Below are 21988 nucleotides of genomic sequence, written 5' to 3' on the forward strand. Positions count from 1 at the left end.
CTTTGCTTGAGTAATTATATGTTTCTGCCTATGGACTATCCAGAAGGAAACTTGGTTCAGAAACTGCTGCTTCCCTTCTCCAGAAGAGCTTTCCCAAGCTCTTCTGATCAGCATCTGTTACGGTTTAAGCCCAGCATTTTGGCTGCTGAGAGACGCTGACTTGCTCTCAGGGCACTTTGACTCTTGTCTGTTCTGGTGAAAGTGATGCTGTTGTGTATCCCCATGCAGATATTTTCTAAGGAAACTGTCCTACACTGGGGAATGAACAGCCTTTTCCCTCCAGTTTCCCATCTTTGTCTTCAAAAGTGCTCAAAGTGCTGTCACTAGGAAAGTGTTTAATGGCTCGTGCAATGCATCTTTAATTACTATTCATCCAGTGTTTCCTTGACAGATGCTCATGTCATATGTTTTAAAATAACACACTTGTAACTCATCTTTAGGAAATACTGGTCCAATTTTCCACTCGCAGGTTACTCCTGTGGTGCATTCTTCTCTGGCAGCAGCGCTATGGCTGGTAAGGACTGAATAAGCAGGGAGTGGTGCCCAACTGCATAGCAATCCCAAAGGATGTACCCTGTGCAAAACTAGTTCCCAAGTGAGTACAGAAACTAGAAATCGCCTGCCTTCCCAGTCTGACATGGAGGCAGAGCCGTGAAGGATGCTAAAGATGCTGGACATGAGATACCTCAGGAATGGTACAGTGACAAGCAAGAGGCAGCAGGAGCTGCCAGCATGTCAGATGAGATGAGACTGCATCAGGGAGCCCCAAGCTGGTGTTGCCACAGTGACACTGACCCTTTTCCCCAGGGAAGGAGCAATCACTCCAGTGCTGTGCACAGAGCATGGAAAGCAACTGGGCACAGGCACTGCTTCTACAGCAGAGCACCACCTCCTGGGTTTTGGCTTTGCACCCAGGTGTAGGGACTATGGTACATCTCCAGTCCAGACAGTGAGGAGGCAGTAACATGTGGATGCAGCTTGGGATGCTCCATTAAAGTACATCATAAATCCCTGCCTACAGTACTTGGAATACTGCTGTTTGCCCTGAGACTTTGTGCAATCGTTTCCAGCATGTGGAGGAAACTGCAGCTGTGCAGGAGTATAACAAAATAAACCAAACTCCAAACAAACAGAGAAAAAAGCCTTAACCTTATTTCTTGGGGAAAAAAAAAAAAAAAAAGAAATCCATTTCCAAATGTTTCTTGCACCTGCTAAATGCATTAGCAGCAGTGCTGGATCTCAAATGGGCAGTTGCAATGAAAGAAAAACAGCTTCTTTGTGGTGATCTGGTGTGCTTGTGACAGCCATTCGGAAGATGATTTACTGCTCTGTGCTGGAAGCTGGACAGCCACATTCAGTGCTCACATGGCATGAGGTTGCTCTCCATCATTTCCAAGCTTCCTTGAAAGAGCTAAGTACTTTGCCACCTATTTTGTCTTTCAAAAAGCTAGCAGAGCAGAGGTTTGCATGTGTTGGCCATGCCAAGGAAAATAAGACCTTACTGGGAACTGAGGCAGTGGGCCATCAGCTCTGGAGGTTATGACAGGGTGTCCAGTTCCAGCAGCTGACAGCACCATAGGAAATTTCAGAGGGTTTTTTGCTACCATGCAGTGGATTAGCACATCAGCATAACGTCAGGAGGGAAAGCATAGAAAATATGACCCGCGTGCTACTAAAACAGATTAAGCAGAGAAGTTTGCTGGTGTTGGGCTGCCCCACGGGACTGGTGCTGGAGGAACAGCCTATGCTTTCCACGTCAGGGCCATCAGCTGCTTCTGCTCAGCCTATGTGGCCTTGGCCATGCTATTCTACTCCCCTTCGTGGTAGGTAGGCAGAGGTAGGTAGCCTGGTACTGCAGCCCTGGCCCAGGGCAAACAAGAAGCCATGTTTTCAAATAGGTTTTGACCAGAAAGATGTTGAGGAAGACAGCTACTTCTGAGGTAGTGGTGGCCTCCAGCACTTGCAGGCACAGCCTGTGCCTCCCTGAAAATGAATTTGAGGAAGCACAAGCTTCTTTGCAGAGTGAAGCCCCCAGCTACAAGGCATGGGATCAGACCTTGGTTTTGGTCAGTCAGGCAGCAGAGGTTCTGTATTCAGTGCAGTATCACAACTTTGCCATGCCCTTCCATGGTGGTTGCTGAGAGTGGATGGCATGTCATTTTGTCAAGATGCATGTGCTGTTTTCATGTACTATTTGTTTTGGTGCTAGAAGAGGAATGAAGAAAGAGGAAAGTTTTACTGGTTATCCTGAGCTTTGGACATGGCACGTTTCCACCTACCCCTCTCTGTTGGTGGTCAGTGTGGTGCTTTCCAGCCCACCACCATTCTTCTCTGCCCTGTGTCAGCCTCAGGTTCCCTTGTAGCTACAAGGGACAGTATGGGAAAACAAGCTCCTGAACTGATTTGGGTTCACTCATTACAACCTTCCCTGCCCCCTGAAAGGGGGATTGGTCAGGCAGCTGGGGGCTGGAAGAGTCCCAGAAGAAAAACACCTCCTGAAGGAAGGGTCCCGAAGCCAGAAAGAAAGCAAAGCACTGTGGGTTCTGTACCCACTGGGAAGATGGTTGACCAAGAAGGAGCAAACCTTCCTACTGTTTATACCTCTTCATTTCAGGTGATCAGAGCTCTGTTTAGCTTCTTCTCAAAGAAAACCAGAAAGCCACCCAAAACTACCTACATCCTTTACTTCTCTGAGTCATTCCAGCTAAATGGAACAGCCCAAGGCAGCTCACTGAAGTGGCTGGCCACTCAGGCTAGAGGGACAAGATCATAGAAGTACAGCTGTGCTTTACACCTGCTCTCTCTTTGCTTGTTTGCTATTGTACAGATGTGCTGAGGTGGGCTAGAGGGAAAGCTGTGCTGCCAGAAGATGTGCAAACAGCAGCACAAGCAGGATCCCCACCATGGCAGGCAGTGAGGTCTCTCCACAAGCAGGAGATAGTCCCAGTAGCTCAGAGCCATTCACAGAGCAAAGGGAAAAGGAGAGCGCAGGCTCCCCAGGTTTCCAGCTTCTCCTATCAGCACAAAGGGTAAGGGGGAGTTTTAAGTGGGGTTGGTTGCAAACATTGAATTGAGGATGTTCGTACAAAGAGAAGAGCATTTTTATATGAGCCAAAGTTGGAGCATTAAAGAGGGGTCTCCACACTGGGGACAGATTTCAGGGAAAACAAAGGTGTGATTTCATTCAGGTGTATGATAAGCTGTCTGAACAGAGAGGAGGATGTCAAACAATGGACGTCTCCACTACTGGAAACAGAAGATGTGATGATAAAACTCAGGACTATGGCAGAAGAGCAGTGATCTAAAGCCACGAAGTTGAGGCAACTCAGAAAGAGATGTGGTGTAGTGATTCAGAACAGACTAAAGTCACTACATCATGCCCACATCCCACTGAAGTCCTGCTGAACTCTGCTTTGAGTTGTACTGTCAGAGCTAAAAGGGACAGGAATCAAGGCAATTTATCTCAGACAGAGACCTGTGAAGTGCCCAAATAGAAAAATCAGTTGAGGTCCCCTCAAGGCTGAGGGCTGTCCTCAGATAAAAGATTCCTTCAGTCACTGAGACTGACTCAAGCCATAAACAACATGTTAGTATTTCCTAACATGAGTACTCGGCTAGGGAGAAAGTAATGCTGACCCTGATAGAGAGATATGACCTTGCCCTTCTACAGGGAAGGACATCACCAACAGTATCTAGACAGGGATGGGACCTCACATGTAAGAAGATCTGACGCAGATCCAGCTCTGCTTGAGAAGTTGTAGCTTGCTGATAGAGAAACACCTAACCCTGGGAAACTGATATCGTGTGAATATTGCTCTATCCAGAGGACAGGTTAGGCTGTGAAAAAGCAGTCTCTTCTCTGTGGGAGCAAATTCTTCAGAGGTGACTCAGCAGTCAGCGAGATGAGAACCAGACACTCATCATTTCTGCATGATGGGCAAAGCCAAGACTTTCATGGGCGTCCTGCAGGTGAGGGCTTCAACTGCCAGCATAGCCTTACTGATGAATGAGAGACAGTAACCAAAAGCCAGGATTGATGACATCAAATATGTGAAAGCCAAAATAAACAAAGTGCAATGGCACTTGTAGGAGGCAACTTGGAAACTCTGCCACACAGGGCATGCCTGCTGCAGGCAGCCTAGCAGAGCCTGATTATAAATATTCTTAGGTTAGCTTAAATAACTGCTGTCAGAATAAAGGCCTTTTTCCTCGTTAGGTCACGCTGTGAGTCCAACTCCCACAGTCCTTAAGCACTGATGTCAGAAGTTAAAGCTGAACTCTGTATAACCTCCAGGCTATAAAAGATGCCAAGTACAAAATATTAGGGAGCTTTAAAATGACATTTTATGCTAGTCCTGGGTAGTTTACTTTGTAACTATACTAAGTTCAAGCCAATGTTGTAAGTCTTCTCTGTGCTCTGTGTAAAAGTGCAGCAGAAAGATCAAACATAGAATATTATTTTATTCTTGGAAAGCAGGCATATGGGCACTGATTCACTAGGTATTGGGCTTCTCAAATTACCCCTCATTTAAGCAGAAAATCTGAAATCCAAACACTTTGCTTAAATAGCTCTACGTTTGGTTTGCACTAGATGACTGCAAGATTGTGCAAGATTGTTAGACTTTTAAGCTCATACTTTTGTTTTTTAAGGCTGTTGCTCCAGCAAGGTAATAAGCTGTCAGAAACTGCTGTGCAAGGCACTGGTGGAAGTGCAGAATATCCCTTTGTTCTCTTGCAGGAGCCGTTGGCATGAAAATGGATGTGTTGAGTTCAATGTCCTGCAGCACATATTAGTGTCACAGCAGAATTAGTAACACTTTATTTTACTGATTATGGTTTTATTTTTATACTAAATATATTAACTAATCTCAATCAATTTTCTTAGCTTACCAAGTTTCTATCCCCACCTACACCATTGCACGTTGACCCCTGTTTCTAGAATAGCAGCAAAATCCTTCACTGCAGTCCCCCACCACACAGGGAAATGACCAGACAGAAGAGGTGAAGCAGAAAATGCAATATCCAGTTACTTCAGACCATCTGGTTTTGCCATTTAGCAAACCTGGCTAGGTGATTTTGACAGAGAAATGCATTGCACAAGGTTTCCTCAATGAGATAAAAACTCATGAGGTAAAAACACCAATGTTCAGGCAAGCACAGTCTTGGGCTAATTAAGCAGTAACACTGCAGGAGCAACAGTTAGAAATGTTGGGGAGGTACTGGAAGTGGAGATGGGTTGATATCCAATCAAAACTCCAATCTTTTGGAAAGAGTGAAGATTGGTTTCAGTCCAAGGCATTGATGCTGTCTCCCCAAGCAGTCAGTCTCGTGCTCAGGCCGACACACCATGAAGTGGTCTTCTGTCACATGCAGCCATGAGATTCCGTGATCTGATGCAGGCTTCCCAGTCTCACCTTTCCTGAGCTCCTACATATCTTCCAATGGAAGAGGCTGACTGCATTGTGAGTTTAAGCCCACTGGTGAGCAGCTTATTGTTCTTAATTGCCTTCACAACCACTAAGAAGTATTTCATAAACTTCCAAGGCTCTTCAGAGTACAGGTAAAAATTGTTATTCTAGCCCACACTAGCTGTATAAAATATGTTTTTCCTTAAGGACATCTTTTGGGGGTTCATTCAATGTGATGTTTGCAGCCTCCTTCCCACCTCAGGAGCATTGGTGAGAATGCACAGTGCAGGAGCAAAGAAGCTGATACTAAACTTCTGCAGCCAATGATGTCTACCAATATAAGACCTTCTGCCAGCTCAGAAGTCAGGTACACGCATTGCCAGAGGTTTTGTGTTGAAGTCAGCTCACGGGTTGGTACCACCTGTGAGGTTTTCAGTGTGGATTTAGTCGGGAGAAGAGGAAGAAGGACCTTAGTCCAGCAGAGTTCTGACCTTAAAATTTCACACTGGCACAAATCCCCTTCCTCTTCTTCAAAAGTAAACAATTTACCATTGCCCTCAGGGCTTTCATGTCTGGAGATGACCATGCTTTCTTCTCTAATGAGAATAAAGGAACAACCAAACAAGTAAGTCAGGCTGTGTCGGTCGAAGTGGTCAACTACTTCTGTGTGTGAAGGGAGAACTGGAACTGAAGAGGGATTACAAGGCAACCAGGAGTTATGTTATGCCTTCTTGTTTTTCCTACAGAAGAAGGACAGGTGTCCCTTTTAGATTTTCTATGTCACTGGAGAAATGGGAAACCACAATTTACTTATAGCAGCTTTTGTTCTTGTGTGTACTCCTGGACCTAATGGCACAGATAGAGCTGAGCCGCAAGGGAAGCTGGAACATCTGACAAGCCAGGCTGAGCCATCAGTGTGAGCCTGGAGAATTATCTTGCATTTCTATTGTCATATTTGTGATCTGTGCAAGACTGAAGGAAAAAAAGAAAGATTGAAGGACACTGGAAGCAGTTTTCCAAAACTGGAAACCTGCTTTTTGCCAAGAGGATTTCCTGAGCAATCTTTTTGTGGATCTTGTCTCAGACAAAGTTTGGATCAGTGGGGTATCTCCTCATGCACAAATTGGGATGAAGGATTTTCTTTCCTATATGCACACTTCTTCCTAAACCTGATCTTAGAGCTAACCAGTGAGGACTGCTGTCTCTGGACACCAGCTCAGGCTCTGATAGCTTTTGTAAGAGCATTTGTATCAAAATATTGTTGTGCTGGAGTCTCTGAGGCCATCTGGGGCTTTGTGCAGACAGGGTGCTTACAAATGAATGTGAACCAAAGCAAATCAACATTGCTTGGCAGGGATGAAATGTATTGCTAGGGTCTGTCTCTGCCAAGCTAGACTGTTTGGCTCCAGTCCCACTCTTCAGGGGGATTGTCTGTCAAAACACAATTTGGTATTGTACGGAGTCATGGTTACATGGCTCACTACTCCTTTAACCCCTCTGAGGCCTTACACTCTTGTTATTTATTGAGTGGAGACCTGTGAATCTCCAGCTCTAAAAGTAGCCCTTGAGCTCTGGTACCTTCCACCAATTGCCCCCCTTGTCACTGTGTTGGTTGAAGTAGAGCTTTCCCTTAGGAGCTGTCACCCAGTAGACTGCAACCTTCTTGAAAGAAAGGTGTTATTTCTTAATGCTGTGAAATGATAAGAAGACATAGCTTTGTACCATCTCATGATGGAAGCCTGGCTTCTTGTCCTAACCACTTCAAAAACCTGCTCATCCTTTCAAGGTGGGTGTCCTGCTTGAACACTTGGTTGACTCTCCTCGACTGTTCTATCCCTTCTGCTTCTGCTGAGCCCTTCTGACAAGCCCAGAGGCCACCTATTAGAGGACAAGCCAAGACATCAAAGTGAATGTCCTCATGGGTTTTCCAAGAGGTATATAATCATATTACCCTGAGTTTCTGAGTTCATTCAACTTAAGTATGTACGCAGTCAATTAACACAGTGGCTTGGCCACAACACAATGCTACAGGCAGCTCCAAGAACATTACACAGTCTTTGCTACAGTGAAAATCCTCAGCAAGCACTGGTAGAAGTGCTGTCTTTGAGCACAGGCTCTGCAAGGCCACCTCCCATACTGGTGGGATAAGCAAGAGGAGGATGTGCATATTCCCTTCGGGAGGCAGGTGAAGAGGCAGATCTCTGTGGATACTGAAGATGGCCAGAGGAGCGGTGTCTGTCCCCGTGGAGGCCTGTCCTGCAGCACGTGCTGCCCCGCACGCTGCCCAACCGGTCACGTCCCCGCCAGCCCTGTGTGCAGCTGCAGCCCCGTCCCCGCGGGCAGGGCACCGGCAGCCTTGCACAGCTGCCCGCTGCCCGGGTCACACAGCACTGCGGCTTCCCCTGCGTGTTCTCCTTCAGAGTTCAGGCTCCAACACCGTAGTACTGCCCGGGTCCCATGGGTGATACCTGCTCCAGGGGCTCGGCTGCGGCTCTGGGACCTGTTATTGTCCCAGCAGCCTGGGGACCATGGTGCATCTGTTCTGGGCACGGGGCTGCACGGATGCCCCCAGGGCTCAGCTGTCTGTGACCTGATGTGCAGCACAGCTGTGTGACCCTGGCTTGGTTTGCTGAGAAAACTGCTGCTGCGCTGTGAGGAGAAAGTACATGAACTAAAGCCAGCAAGGTAAGAAAAGTGAAAACATAGACAGAATTAAAGTTGCCAAGGTGAGGAAAACTGGCATGGCAAGGCTCCAGAAGTAAATGTTATGTGAAAAGGGATAAACCCCCGAAGGGCTCAGGGCTGGGTCACTATCTGTCTCTAAAGATCCCTGGGCTGGAGCTTAGAAATGCTCTGAGTCCTTGTCTCAGGTGTAACTCTGCTGTGAGGGTACACCTTAAGTGCTGTGCCCTGGGATAGGAGATGGAAAAAGCAAACATGAGGAAAAAAAAAAAAAAAAAAGGAAGGAAAAGAGTGGCTGGGCAAGCTGTAGAGAGGAACGCATTTAGTCCATTGGCAGGGAGGAAACATTGAGGAACTTGACTGAGAAGAATAGCCAGCCGAAGAGCCTGAGCAGCCCTGCCTGACTGCAGGCTCCCCTTCCATCCTCTTCCACTTGCCTGAAATGACTCCCTCCTACAGAAAATCCCAGCACCCCCTCCCCTGGCATAGCATCTTCTTCCTTGAGCTGGAAGCCCCACGGAAAAAGGGCAGTACAGCATCAGTCCAGCCATACCCCAGGAGTGGTGACCTGCAGACACCTGCTCTGGCTCACAGGCACTTGCAGCCAGCATGAAGCCACGCTAAATGCACAGGATGCGATGTGATGCGATACAAGTTTGCTAAATGCACAGCAGGATGCGAGGGGGTTTTGCCAGGGGTACATAAGTATCTGGGGCAAGGGAGGCTGCAAATCACCTTGCTGAGCTTGCATCAGCCTGCTGTTTGCCAAGGAGCGACTAGACACGCTCAGTGTGCGATCGGGAGCCTTGTAAAGAGCAGAAGTTCAGATTCAACACTGGGGTAGTGGCCACTGCTGCAACCTCCCCAGGTGTAAGCACCTGAGAAGGGCTGTTCCCATGATGAGTGAGACAGAGCCATGAACTTCTTTTATTTGGGAAAACCAAACACAGTTCAAGTACAGTGATTTAATATGTAATTATAGTGTACAGCAGCTGCTGGCATTGCATTAGAGGTATAGTTAAGCTTTTGTGGCTGGCAAGAGAAGAACCTGGTGAGGACCTGGGACTAAAATACAAACCATTTTTAATTTTTATATGAAATATGGCACTGACCAGCTCTTTAATAACATCAACATCTAGAAAACAAATGTGCCGTTTGCTCTGTCTAATGCTGGATTCTTCTACTAGTGCATTGGGAGCAGGATTAGTCCCACAGCAGCACGGAGCAAGTGGGGAAGATAGGGGGCTTTGCAGGGACTCAGGTCCATGTAGATGTGAGCTTGCTCAGTCAGTGCTCTGTGGTACAGCTGTACCATCGAAATGCTGGACCCCAACTTGTACCCTCCACCTCCCAAACTTTGCTTTGCCTTAGTCTCAGTCTCTCTATCACAAGCCACTGACAGAAAGACATGATGTGCACTGCATGCCTGGAGATGTAACGCTCGGTGTGAAGTGAGCAGTTTCACTCGGTAGGAGCTTTGCCAGGCACAGCCCTGATGCGGGGCCCAGCTGTCCCTCCACGGGGCTCAGATCCCACCACGCGTGGGACCGTCAGCACTGCTCACTCCCTCCATCCCTCCCTCCTTCCCTCCATTTCTCCCTCCCATCTTTGCTGACCCTCCCACCTTTTTACCCTCCATTCTCTCTCTTTTACCCTCCCTCCCTCCCTCCCTGAGAGGCTCCACTTATTTCTGTGTCGTGTTTCCCCATCGCTGTGGAGCGTTTTCTCTGCAGCCTGGAAGCATCCAACTCTTCCCTCCGCTCGAAGTTAATCATCTGCTTGTCATTAACCTGTGCCCTCCCACTCAGCGCTGTAGCTTTAACACGGGCTGTGGCAAGCGGGAGGGAGAACAAGCAGTGCCAGGCCCGGCCCCGAAGCCGTTGCGGAGCCCTCCCTGCTGCCCGGTCAAGTCGGACATGGGGAGCTGCCGCCTCCCCGCAGCCCTCCTGGCCGCTGCCCTCGCATCCCTCCTGCCGCCCCCCGCTGCACCTTCGGCCCCCCGCAAGCTCCTGTTGTTCCTGCTCGATGGCTTTCGCTTCGACTACATCGACGACAGCGAGCTGGAGGGGCTGCCGGGCTTTCGGGACATCGTGAACATGGGGGTGAAGGTGGATTACATGACGCCAGACTTCCCCAGCCTCTCCTACCCAAATTACTACACGCTGATGACGGGTGAGTACTTGCATTTCTGTGCTGTGATGCTCCTCAGAGCTCCCAGCTCGCTGTGACTTCTTCCTCCAAAGACAATGTAAAAATATCACAAGCGGTGCTTTTAGCTGGGAGTTTAAAAGCACTGTGGCATTACAGCTCAGTAGTGCCTGTCTGAAACCTGCTCTGAACTTGGAAATGTCACTTGGAGCTGACTGTTGGAGTTTGCCTTTGCTCTCCCAAGGTGCTGCCATGTCCCTATCAGCTGCCACCACCAACAGCACAGACATCCAGGGCTCCCTGGTGGGACCACTGATGGGGGCTACTGCACATGGAATGTAAAAAGAAGCGGAAAAGGCATGGAAAAGTAATACAGAGCCTGCTCAGAGCCTTTCCAGTTAATAAAAAGGCATGTAAACTGAGGGTGGCCAAGAAAAGAACTTACATTCAGTCAGCAGGTCTGGTTTGGCAAATTCAGTGTTAAATTTCTTCTTAAACTACACAGACTTTCTGCTTTCACAGGTCCCTATCTTAACTTTGCCCTAAGAAATTGTACCTGTAACAATCTGAAATAGCCGAATAGGAAAACACTGACGATTTTTTGCTTTTCCTCCCTTACAGTATTTTTGAATGCCCAGGAGAGGCTTTCAGAAACTTCAAAAAGCCTCTCCTGGGCATTCAAAAACTGGAGAGGGTAGTCATGGGTTTCATGGTGCTGACTTGCTTTTAGTCTAAGTGGAGTGACCTGGTTATAGTGACACTATGAAGGTGCACGGAGTATAGCTGGGCCATTTTCATCAGAGGCACGCTGGAAACAATAGTTAAATAAAAACAGAAAAGTTTTCCTGGAGTTTCCAATTGGATTTTTATCTGGATAATAATTTATCTGGAATTATTCACCAATCATGTGGAAGTGTGAGAAAATCCATCCTCTCCTAAGATACGTGGCATCTTTGCTGTCCTTGGAACAATACAATGCACAGCAGTCCATATACTGCTTGCTGGGAAAGCAAATAGATGCCATTGTAAGACAAAAATCTGACATCAGTTGTGCCCAGCTTGTTTTGAAACTGCTTAACCCCTTCCTCCCTCCCTCTCTCTCAAGAGAAATGCCTTTCTCTTGCTCATCTCTGAACAGAATCAAGTACAAAATCACCACAGGGATTTTTCATGACTTGGTGCAAATCCATCAATGCAGAGCAAATGTCATGATTGAAAACAGAGATGTCATTTCACCCCAGACCATGTTCTTCACGTGTACTTAGGCAGACAGGTTTAGCACTCCATGTGTGTAAAAAAAGCCTTTGGATTAAGTTGTTAAAGAGAAGAGGAAAAGTGACTGCTTTCACTCATTACCACATTTAACCATCACTCCTAGTAAGTGTGTGTGCGTAGAATGTAGTCAGCGTAGTCTGCAATCAGCCTTTCAGGGAGTTTTGAAAAAATCCTATTTTGTACTCAAAAAAGAGGGAGTTTTGGTTTAGATGATGAAACACCACTGATGGACTTCTTACATTTTTAGAATATCAACGTTTCCACACCCCAGCTTGAGGCAATGAGACAATCTATGAGATCAAACTCAACTCCTCTTGCAAGTCTCCTGACCTTCGTGATGAGGATGTCAATGCAAATACAACTTAACTGCAAAGAACTATTCACCTTCCTAACATATGAATCACAGAAGCGTTAAATAGGTCAGGAGCCAACTGAGGACCAAGTTAGGTGATGACCCTGTCCAAAGGAAGATCCAAGGCTGCACTTGAGCCCTTGGGGTGTTAGTGAACCCTGTGACACTGTCCTGGCATGACAGCATAGAAGATCCCATAGGTGCACTGTTCTTACCCCCAGTGCTGTGGTGCAGTCACCACAGAAAGGAGGTGTCATGTTTTAGGTGATGGTGGGGTTAGGAGTGTGGGGCACACAGTAGACATAGCATTAGCTGTGTTCAGCCTGTGCATGTTTGATTTGCAAAGCTGGGACAGCTTTTGGAGAAAGCACAGCATGGCAGCGTGACATGAGCATCGTGCTGTGGTGACCTGCTTAGGGACTGGCAAGTTACCATCTCCCTATTGCTGCTGCAAGGGTGTGGGAAAGCTTAACATCACATCTCAGCAGTCATGCATCTCTTCTGTGGGACACACACACTCATGACTATAACTGCTTTTGCTTCCATTTGCAACTGGGATGTGTGGGACTTAAATGCTGCCAGTTTCTTGTGGGAAATCGGTGACTACAAGCTATTCTTCATGTCTTGTCCTACACTGCTGCTTAAAGAGCTGTTAGGAAACTCAAGTTTTAACCTCCAAATTGCAGTATTTTAGCATTTGTGAATGCGGTTTCACAGTATATTGGCTTTTTTTCCAGCTAAATAAGCTTAACAAATATATGGCCACATGTGCCCATTCCCACCCCTGTCTTGCTCATTATATCCCAACTGCTTTCTCAGATCCCTTCTTTTTCTGCTCATTCACAAGGTATTATGGCCCCACATTCATATAGGAGTGAGCATGGCTGCACATGCTAGGACAGAGGACTCTGCTCCTCAGACATGGCTGCACACACTAGGGCAGACGGTGCCCAACTGTTTTCATTAGCCCTGTCAGAACGTAGATTTCCTCTGCAAGGGGCAGCTAGCAAGCAGTAGCATGCAGTGCAGTTGCCCAGTTATCTGCCAGGCCTTCTAGTCGTTCCATTTTACTTACTGATGGTTTAAAGAGAGCTGAATTTAATATTCATGAGAAATAGCAAGTTTACCAAGATTTTCAAAGCTATAACCAAATAGATGCAACCATAACTGATGACCAAGAGCCATGTATCTAAAAACAACTCACTGATGTATGCTAATGTGAAGCATACCCTGTTTTGCAGAGACTAAAAGCTAGGCAACACTCAGGCACAGTGGGAGGAATAGGGCCCAACCTAGGTAAACTGGATAAATTTTGGAGGGGAAGCAAAGGGAGGGAGGTGACTTGCCTGTGGTCATGCAGTGCTGCAGGGCCATGGAACAGCTCTCCATAGGTCACCCTCCTACCTAAACTTGCCACTGCTGTCAGCCAATGAGAGGATGTTTGCCAGAGCTTCCCTGACTGATGCAAAAAGCCTCAGCCCAAAACCTGGCGCCTGCCCTTGGGCTTTCATCTACATCTACAGCAATTATAAGAACTAAACCCAGAGCATAAAAACAAGACAAATGCTAATGGTTTGGCTTCTTCATTTAAAGTCACCAGTGATTCAGAGCTTAGGGGGAAGCTCCAGTCTCCCTGCAAGCCAGGGCATGCAACATGACCTGCTGTTAGAAGGATCAAAACAGTCACTGCTGGAGCAAAGGGATCTTGCTGATGTACAACTGGAGAATTTGTTTTGTTACGGAGATCTGGTGGTGTGCAGGGTAGTCCAAGGATGTATTGGCTTAAAATCCAACTCCTTAAAAAGCAGTCTTCTCTAACAACTTCATTCATGCCGTGTTTCACAGTCTTGGCTTCCACAGAGGCGTAAGGACTGGTTCTCAGGTGGTGGGGTTGTTTTCTGAGCTGCTAGACTGAATCCTACCTGCTGTCCTAGCTTTCTGTGCTCCAGTTATGATATTGCAGTTGTTGACCTGAAAAGCATGATATAAAATGGTGAATTAGGTAAAAGGAGCTGTTGCTGCTGACACGTATTTGAGAGAACTTTGTGGGGCTTGACATGAGCTTGGCATGGGAGAGAAGCAGGAGTCCAAACACATGTATCCCAAAAGGCTCATTTAATCACACCATGTTCTGTTTGTTTTGTGTAGAAAGGAATTAAGACCACAAGCCACCTCTGGCTGTTGTCCTGTGGGGAGCTTTTAATTCTTCTCTTTTCCTGTCGTGGTCTGGTTCTGCAGGGAGCTCTCATACCAAGCTCAATGGCAAGTCTGTGGTCTCCCCTATAACTGCCGCAAGCACGAGTTATTGCTCCAGAGCCCTTCATGCAATAGCTCTCAAGAAAAGCCACTCACACTGAGGGGTTTGGGTCTTCCTCGCCTGCCAACCCATGGGCACTGGGGGAGTGCTGGGGCACCCCCTGCATCCTAGCTCCCCTGAAGTCCCCTCAGCTCAGGGTACGCAGGGGCCTCTCACATTTCCAGCCCCAGCCAGCATAAACACGAGCAGAAGGCATCACATCTGAGCTGGAAACCCAGGAGGATTTATTTTCCAAGATCCTAACAACACATGAAGTCTTCTCTGGCAGGTCCTCCACGAGGATGTGCCAGCCACCTGGTCAGCTGTATTTCTCTTGGCCTCCATGGGAAGCAGAGGGAGTCCCTGTTCACAGCAGTGAGTGAGGAGCTGCTCAGAGAGGAGCCAGCGAGGGGCCTCCGTGTCCCTTTTTGGACAGGAGCTGATCTTAAATACCTGGCAGAGAGGCTGTGAGGTCCCATGAAGCTTGTGGGATGGAGGAGGAGTTTGAACCAAGGATGTTTCAGTCTCCTGCAACCAAGGTGTGGGCTCAGCCCTGCATGTACAATCGCCTTCTCTGCACAGCAGGAGGGAGAGGGGCAACAGGTCCCAGAGATGGGTGATGGTCAACGTCTACTCTGCCAGACTGAAGGTTTTACCCATATTCTGTGTTTCTACCATCCTTGCTGCACTCCTTGTTCTCAGTGTTGCTATATTTGACTCCTGAGGGGCTTTGGTATATGATGTTGTGGTCTGATACATAGCCAGACTGCTTCTGCCTACCCCTGAGCACAGCAAATCCCTATGTACGCCACACCCCATTTATTCCATACTTTCCGGGAGCAAATGTCCTTTGGGCTTCCATCCCTGGAATCCTCTGGGCTCTGGCTGACGTGCACTAGTACATTTTTCACTGTTTGCTGTGAGGGCTCTCCTCTCTCACAGTACAGCGTCTCCACTCTCTGTCCACTTGGTACCCACAGGAAGCCCAGCCTAGTGATGGCTCTATTGGATGCCTCTTTTCAGCTGCCAAGTTAACAGTATCCAGACTCCAGCCTAGTCCAGGAAAGGATGCTGATAGTTTCTGTTTAGCAGTTAAGCAAGTTTTTAATTACATAAATAATGCCTGCATTTTGTCTGAGGTATGAAAAAATGGAGGGATAGCAGTACAACAGGGAAATTCATTATCTGTACACATGAACTGAAACTACCTCAACTTCACTGTCCAAGCCAAGAAAAAAGCCAGAAGGAGGCAGAGAGCATTATGAGGGAATAAGATACTTTCTTTTTGCTCATCTTTTAACCACCAGAGTTGCCAGCAGCAGCAAAGCTTTAAAAGGTTCTGTTTGTGACATACAGTTTTAAAATCAGTAGTCTCTTTTTCTTCTTGGATTCAGCAGCTTTTCATTTCTGAAATGAAAAGAACATGAACAACAGGAAGCAAAAGAGCATGAAAAAGTCTGTGGTAATACTGGCAGGGAAGGGGTATTGTCCTACCAAGGACAGGCTGGAGAAGAGAGTGGGAACTGGGAGGGTGTTTCATTTTCACATTCTTCATCCCACTCTGTTTACTTGCTGCCCACAGAAAGGCTGCAATGCCAAGTGCCAAAATTTTCCTCTTTCACACATACACAAAATGCTGTAAAAATCTGTGTTTGCTTTCTACCACTGAAAAAATGGAAACACTTTCAAAGTGGAGAACAGAAAGTTTTCTCTAACACAAGTTCATCTGCTACAAATTGAAGCACAGTGTTTTTTCCTTCTTACTAGCTGCAGCCTCACAGCTCACAACTAGCATACCTGCTACCAGCTGTTAGGGACAATAAGTGGATATTCACATACCAAGGTATTTCTCTGCCCAGAGCTGAAGTCACAGCTGATGAGCAGAAAACTGCCAGAGGCTCTCACCCTCTCTAATGGTGCAGAGAGCAGCTGTGCCCATCGTTTTGTTCAGACCTTCTGTAGTGCTTGGAGCTCTGCTGCCCTTGAGCTGTACCCAGCTGTGAGCAGTCTGGGGTCCCAGCATGATCCCTCTGCCCACCAGTGCCACTTGGTTCAGTAGACCCACTGTCAGCCCAGAGCACTGCTCTCCAGAGACATAAAACCTGCTTTCCTGCACAAGTAAGCATCTGCAAAGCCTAACCTGTATAGAATCATAGAATAGTTCGGGTTGGAAAGGACCTTAACATCATCTAGCTCCAACCCCCCTGCCCTGGGGAGGGACACCTCACACTAAACCATCTCACCCAGGCTTCATCCAACCTGGCCTTGAACATCACCAGGGATGGAGCATTCACAACCTCCCTGGGCAACCCATTCCACTGCCTCACCACCCTAACAGGAAAGAATTTCTTCCTTATATCCAATCTAAGCTTCCCCTGTTCAAGTTTTAACCCGTTACCCCTCGTCGTGTCACTACAGTCCCTAATGAAGAGTCCCTCCCCAGCATCCCTATAGGCCCCCTTCAGATACTGGAAGGCTGCTATGAGGTCTCCATGCAGCCTTCTCTTCTCCAGCCTGAACAGCCCCAGCTTTCTCAGCCTATCTTCATTTTTGTGCACCCCAGCCCCATTATGAAAGCACTGAATTAGTTTCATGCTCTTGTTAAATGAATCTGCTTCAGGAAAAAAATAAAGTCATGCTGTGTATAGTAGAATATTTTCTGTGCCTTTTGGTGTGATCCTAGTTGGATGCAGTGGCTTGCCTGACATACATAGGCTAAGGTGTTTCTGCTTTGGATCTGTGTATTATTGGAGGTCATAAAAAATTGTAAAGACTTGCCAGCAACCTCTTCTGGGAACATAAATGTCCATACACATCTTGCAAGTACTATGTTGCTTGGGGTGCTGCAGATGGCAGGGCCACTTTGCCCAGACCAGGACTCCCCACTGAATTCTCATGAGCCCTAGCCTTCTTCAGGCCACTTAAGGATGAGCACATGGGGTTTGTTTGTTGTTTTTTTTAATTGTCGTCTTCCTTTTCAAAGCAGGCAGATGAGATCCAGCAGGGTAAGAGCAGAGTAGGGCATATACGAAGCAGGCAGAGCTGGGCCCTTCAGGATGCTCTGCTCACAGCAGGCTGGGCTCAGTCCTTGGGGCGGCAGCACCACCATACCAGCTCTGAAGTGCGAATACGGTGCTGGTGACTTTAAAATCCTACTCTCTTTCTCCTCATGGCAGGCTGCAGGAGCAAAGCATTTCCCAGGGCAAGTCATCCAGCAGGTCTTGAGGGGGTTTAGAAGTGGGGTGAGGAGCAGATAAATGAGCCAGTCTGGGTCAGCATTTAGGTGGTGCTTCATGGGAATAGCAGAGGAAAGATGTTGTAGGGAGGGGAAGAAGGGGAGAAAGGGAACTGCATGTCTCACTTGGGCTGTTAAAACCTACCTACCTTAGAGCATGCAGCAGTTTATGTAGAGGAACTTAACCCTTCCACAGCCCATATGTTTATCCTTAGATGGACACCATGCTGGTACCTTTACTGTGTTGCCTAATTATACACACTGTGGGTTCTCTGGTAAATCTGATTTGCTCAGTGCAGAGATGGTTTCCCTCTGTTTTGTTGCCTGATGCACCAGGTGTAGCACTGAGCATCTGTCACACACATCCTCACTTTTTAAGAAAAGATCATTGAGTGTCTCAGAAGAGTATTTTCTCTTGTAGGTTTAGGCACGGATGGTATATGGTCCCTATGTGATATATCATGCCTACTAGTGATCCTACATGCTGTCCCTGCAGTCAGTGAAAGACCACCAAAGAAAGAAGAGGTCATTCCCGTAGCAAATGCTACAGGAGTACTCACTTATATGGTCAATGTAGGGTTCATAACATTCAGTGTTACTGTGCTGCTATTGTGGGTGGCCAAGAGGCTGCATGGGTTTTTTTTGTTTTTTTGCTGGTTTGTTTTTTTTTTCTTATTTCATCTTGGGCTTACATAGATTGATTTGAATGCTGACAAAAGTGCATGGAGACATGGGAATGTGCTCTGGACAAAGCCAATGTTGTAAGAAGTGGAGCATCTAAGTAAGCTGTAGCATGCAGATTTGCAAATGCTTTTGCTGGCTCTCTTCCAGAAGGATACAGCAGTTATCACATTCCTGGAAACCATACCCTCTTTGTTTTCCTCAGTTGCTTGAGGAAGGGATGCTTTTTACTACAATTGCAGAGAGTTTAAATGATGATATCTGTATGCTGAAATTGCTTTTTACCCTGTTTCTACTTTTGAGACTCTTGATGTTTGATTACCATGGAAAGCTGCAGTAATGGAAGCAATAATAAATTCAACATGTTACAGTGACTAACACCAGGTTGCTATTTTGATAATCATTAAAAAGAAGATCACCAAAGGTCATTTTCTCAGCCTGGAGAAAATAAGTTACAACAGGGGATTTAAAGAACTGGAGTTGTACAAGTGAGCCAAAAGAAATTTGCTAAGCGACCTTAATTCTGTGTCTGAGTGTCTCTGGGGGGCAGAAATGCCAGTTATTGCAGGGCTTTTTAATCTAGGGAGCAAGGTATAGAATAGCCGTGGTTGAAGGTTAACAAAGGTCAAAAACAAAATTAGAGACCAGGCATACTTTTTGTACAGTGTTACTGATGATAAATATTGGGATGAGCAGCCCAAGGATGAGGTTGATGAGCTGGTTGTCAGTGTATTCCAAGGAAGTCCAGGGTCTTTCTGGGACACAGGCTTCAAGGCAAGCAGACGTGAATGGCTCCAGGCAGCATTAAATGGTCACGTCTTTTGGTCTGTCTGCTCATCTGAAATTCCCTTCTGGCCCTGTGAACCAGCAACGTTTGCAATGAAAACTGATACCTTATCATCTCCTATATGGGGGACATCTTCTTTAGTACACAAAAAAAGAGAGTTGGAGTCCATAGAGGAATGAACTTGTCTGATGTGAAGATTAGAAGAATACTATCCTCTGTAATAGTGCACACAGTTCATTAAACATCCCAACAACACTGCAATCTCTGTTCTGTTCCTTAAAGGGGTGGACAAACTGACAGCAGACCTTAGATCCCATACAGAGCTCACACTGGTAACAACAAGTTTGTTGTTCTATATGAAGAGTACACTGTACATCGTACACAGACGTGACCTAACAGCTTCAGCGCTGACCTGCAGGTTTCCCAGGCTGACACCAGTTGCCTGCCTGTAGTTTAGCAGGTTGATATGTGCTCAGGAATATGTGGATTTCAAGATGCTGAAGAGATGGGGTTGCCCTTTCAGTAGGAAGGCTGCATTTTTGATGCACTGTAGAGGCTTTCTTTTGAAACTAGCTGTTTTGAGACTTACAGTGAAGAAAGCACTTGGCAGGCTAAAAGAGGACAGATTACTGCCCATTCAATCCACCATTTCTCCTATATTAAGCTTGTTTGGTTTAATATGGTACGTAGTGACTGCCGCAACTCGAGACTGCTTTTGTCCGCTGGGGAGGAGGAAATGTTTTACAATGTTGAAATACCTCATAGTAGTGAAGGATAGTTCAAAATCCATTTCAAGGTCACATGTACCCAAAGTATACAGAGTCCTCTGCTTAAAATGATGCCTTCTTAAATCAAGCATACCAGGGTTATTTCAGGTCTGATCACTGTGCTGAGTCTCACAATAATCAAAGCCTGTTATCTGGATCCTTGCAGTATCATGACTCACCAGCTAATGATGACAGTGTCTCACACGCACATCAGCGGTTGCTTTTTAAGATATGGAAATCATGAACTCCCCATACAACTCAATCTTCAACATTTCTTTTCCTATTTTTGTTAATTCACCTGAAGCTTAGCTCTTAAAATACAGATTCTCTTCTGACAATGACAAGAGGTGGAAGACGTCTCTCTGCTATTATATACTAGTTTCTTGCAATATAAAGTTGACCAAGGCCCTCCATGAGGCTGAAGGGCTGAAAATGTCTGGTGAAATGTTTGCTGTCTCCACAAGCAAGAACGAAGTGTGCTCCTTTAAAATAAAAAACAACAACAAAAAACAGCAACAAATACAACAACAAAATAAAAGTCATATATAAATGTTTTAGCCTAGGTTTTGCTTGTTTGTGGAAAACCAGCTTTTCAGCTGATTTGCTGATGTAGCAGTGGTAGCAGTGCTGGTGCTGGTGACATCTTTCTGCTGGAGAACAACAACCTGATTGTGCTGTCTTTTTCTCCACCCCCAAAGGTCGCCACTGCGAGGTCCATCAGATGATTGGAAACTACATGTGGGACCAAAAAGCAAATGTATCTTTTGACATTGGTGTGAATAAAGAGAGCCTGCTTCCTCTCTGGTGGAATGGATCGGAGCCTTTGTGGGTCACAATGATGAAAGAAAAAAAGAATGTTTCCATGTACTACTGGCCAGGTTAGTACATCAAAAATTGCTACCATCTTAACTGTGCATGTTTACATCTAAGCACTCCAACACGCTGTAGGATGGCTTTTTAATACAGTTCTGATATACAGACAAGAATTACAAGTGCTTTACTAAGCAGCCAGGGGGGACCTTATCAGTCTCTACAACTACCTGGAAGGAGGTTGCAGTGAGGTGGCGGTTGGTCTCTTCTCCCACATGACAAGGGGAAACTGCCTCAAGCTGCTCCATTGGAGGTTTAGATGGGATATTAGGAAACATTTCTTCACTGAGAGGGTGCTCAGGCATTGGAACAGGCTGCCCAGGGCAGTGGCGGAGTCACCGTCCCTGGAAGTGTTCAAAAACCATGTAGATTTGGCCCTCGGTGACATGGGTTAGTGGTGACCTTGGCAGTGCTGGGGAATGGTTGGACTTGATGATCTTGAAGGTCTTTTCCAACCTAGATCATTCTATGGTTCTATGATTACCTTCAGGAACTGGCTTGTGGAGCATCCCCTCCTCCACCAGTCATCATGTAGAACACACCCTCTTTCATCATTAGTTAGATGAGGTCCCAGTTGCTGTGAGTCTGATCTATTCATTTAAAGAGACTTGGCCTTTCCATTCCTCATTTGTTGGATATTGGACCACTGAAATCACTAGGGATGTATAAGAACAAGTCTTTTTTAACAAATGGGACTATACCCTTAGGGAAATACCACATAGAAATAAATGTGGCAGCTGTGCAGCCAGACCAAACCCTTTGCAAGGTACCCAGATTCTCAACTTTCTGACCTTTTAACCCTGCTATCTAAGCAGTATGCAAATATCCTCATGTGTGCAACTGCAGGCTATAGGACCACACGTTGGAAGAGCTGCACTGAACACAGCCAGTGCCAGCGTGTAGGGATGGGGCAGCTGACTCACACCATGGGCTCCCGGCCAACTCATCTCCACATCCCAGCGCACGTGTGCCTGGTCATGGTCTTTCCATGCAATGTAGCTAATGGCATCCCACAAAAAAGGCCACAGTTCTTAGGAAAGGGAAGAAAGAGCGTACCAAGATGACAAAGACTCAAAAGTCATCCAGAGTGTTTCTACAGTACTGAAGAGCAAGAAGGATCTCAGCGTAACACTATTGTCTTATGGACTCAAAGGTAGTCTAAAAGACTAAAGATGCAGACTAGATAGAGAATGACAAAATCATGGAATGGTTTGGTTTGGAAGGGACCTTAAAGATCATCCAGTTCCAACCCCCTGCCACAGGCAGGGACACCTTCCAGTAGACCAGGTTGTGCAAAGCCCTGTCCAATCTGGCTTTGAGCACTTCCAGGGATGGGACATCCACAGCCTCTCTGGGCAACCTGTGCCAGCGCCTCACCACCCTCACAGTAAATAGTTTCTTCCTAATATCTAATCTAAATCTCCCCTCTTTCAGTTTAAAGCCATTCTCCCTTGTCCTCTCACTGCATGCTCTTGTACAAGGTCCCT

General features: G+C 46.5%; 1 protein-coding gene across 2 annotated transcripts in view; it reads left to right on the forward strand.

The window, feature by feature from the left end:
* The first annotated feature begins 9827 nt into the window (after positions 1–9827).
* ENPP6 (ectonucleotide pyrophosphatase/phosphodiesterase 6) overlaps positions 9828–21988 on the forward strand; it is a 32114-nt gene continuing 19953 nt past the window's right edge. The window contains exons 1-2 of one of the 2 annotated variants that reach the window (XM_057420301.1): positions 9836–10262; positions 20330–20509. In XM_057420301.1, coding sequence (XP_057276284.1) covers positions 10007–10262; positions 20330–20509 — 436 coding nt within the window. In that variant the 5' untranslated portion in view covers positions 9836–10006. Of the gene's footprint in view, positions 10263–20329; positions 20510–21988 lie in introns of both variants that reach the window. The other variant, XM_057420302.1, reaches the window with a different exon arrangement.

Source organism: Pezoporus wallicus, unplaced genomic scaffold, assembly GCF_028554395.1.
Source record: "Pezoporus wallicus isolate ANWC-B61680 ecotype Strahan unplaced genomic scaffold, APGP_CSIRO_Pwel_v1 contig_5552, whole genome shotgun sequence".
NCBI lineage: Eukaryota > Metazoa > Chordata > Aves > Psittaciformes > Psittacidae > Pezoporus > Pezoporus wallicus.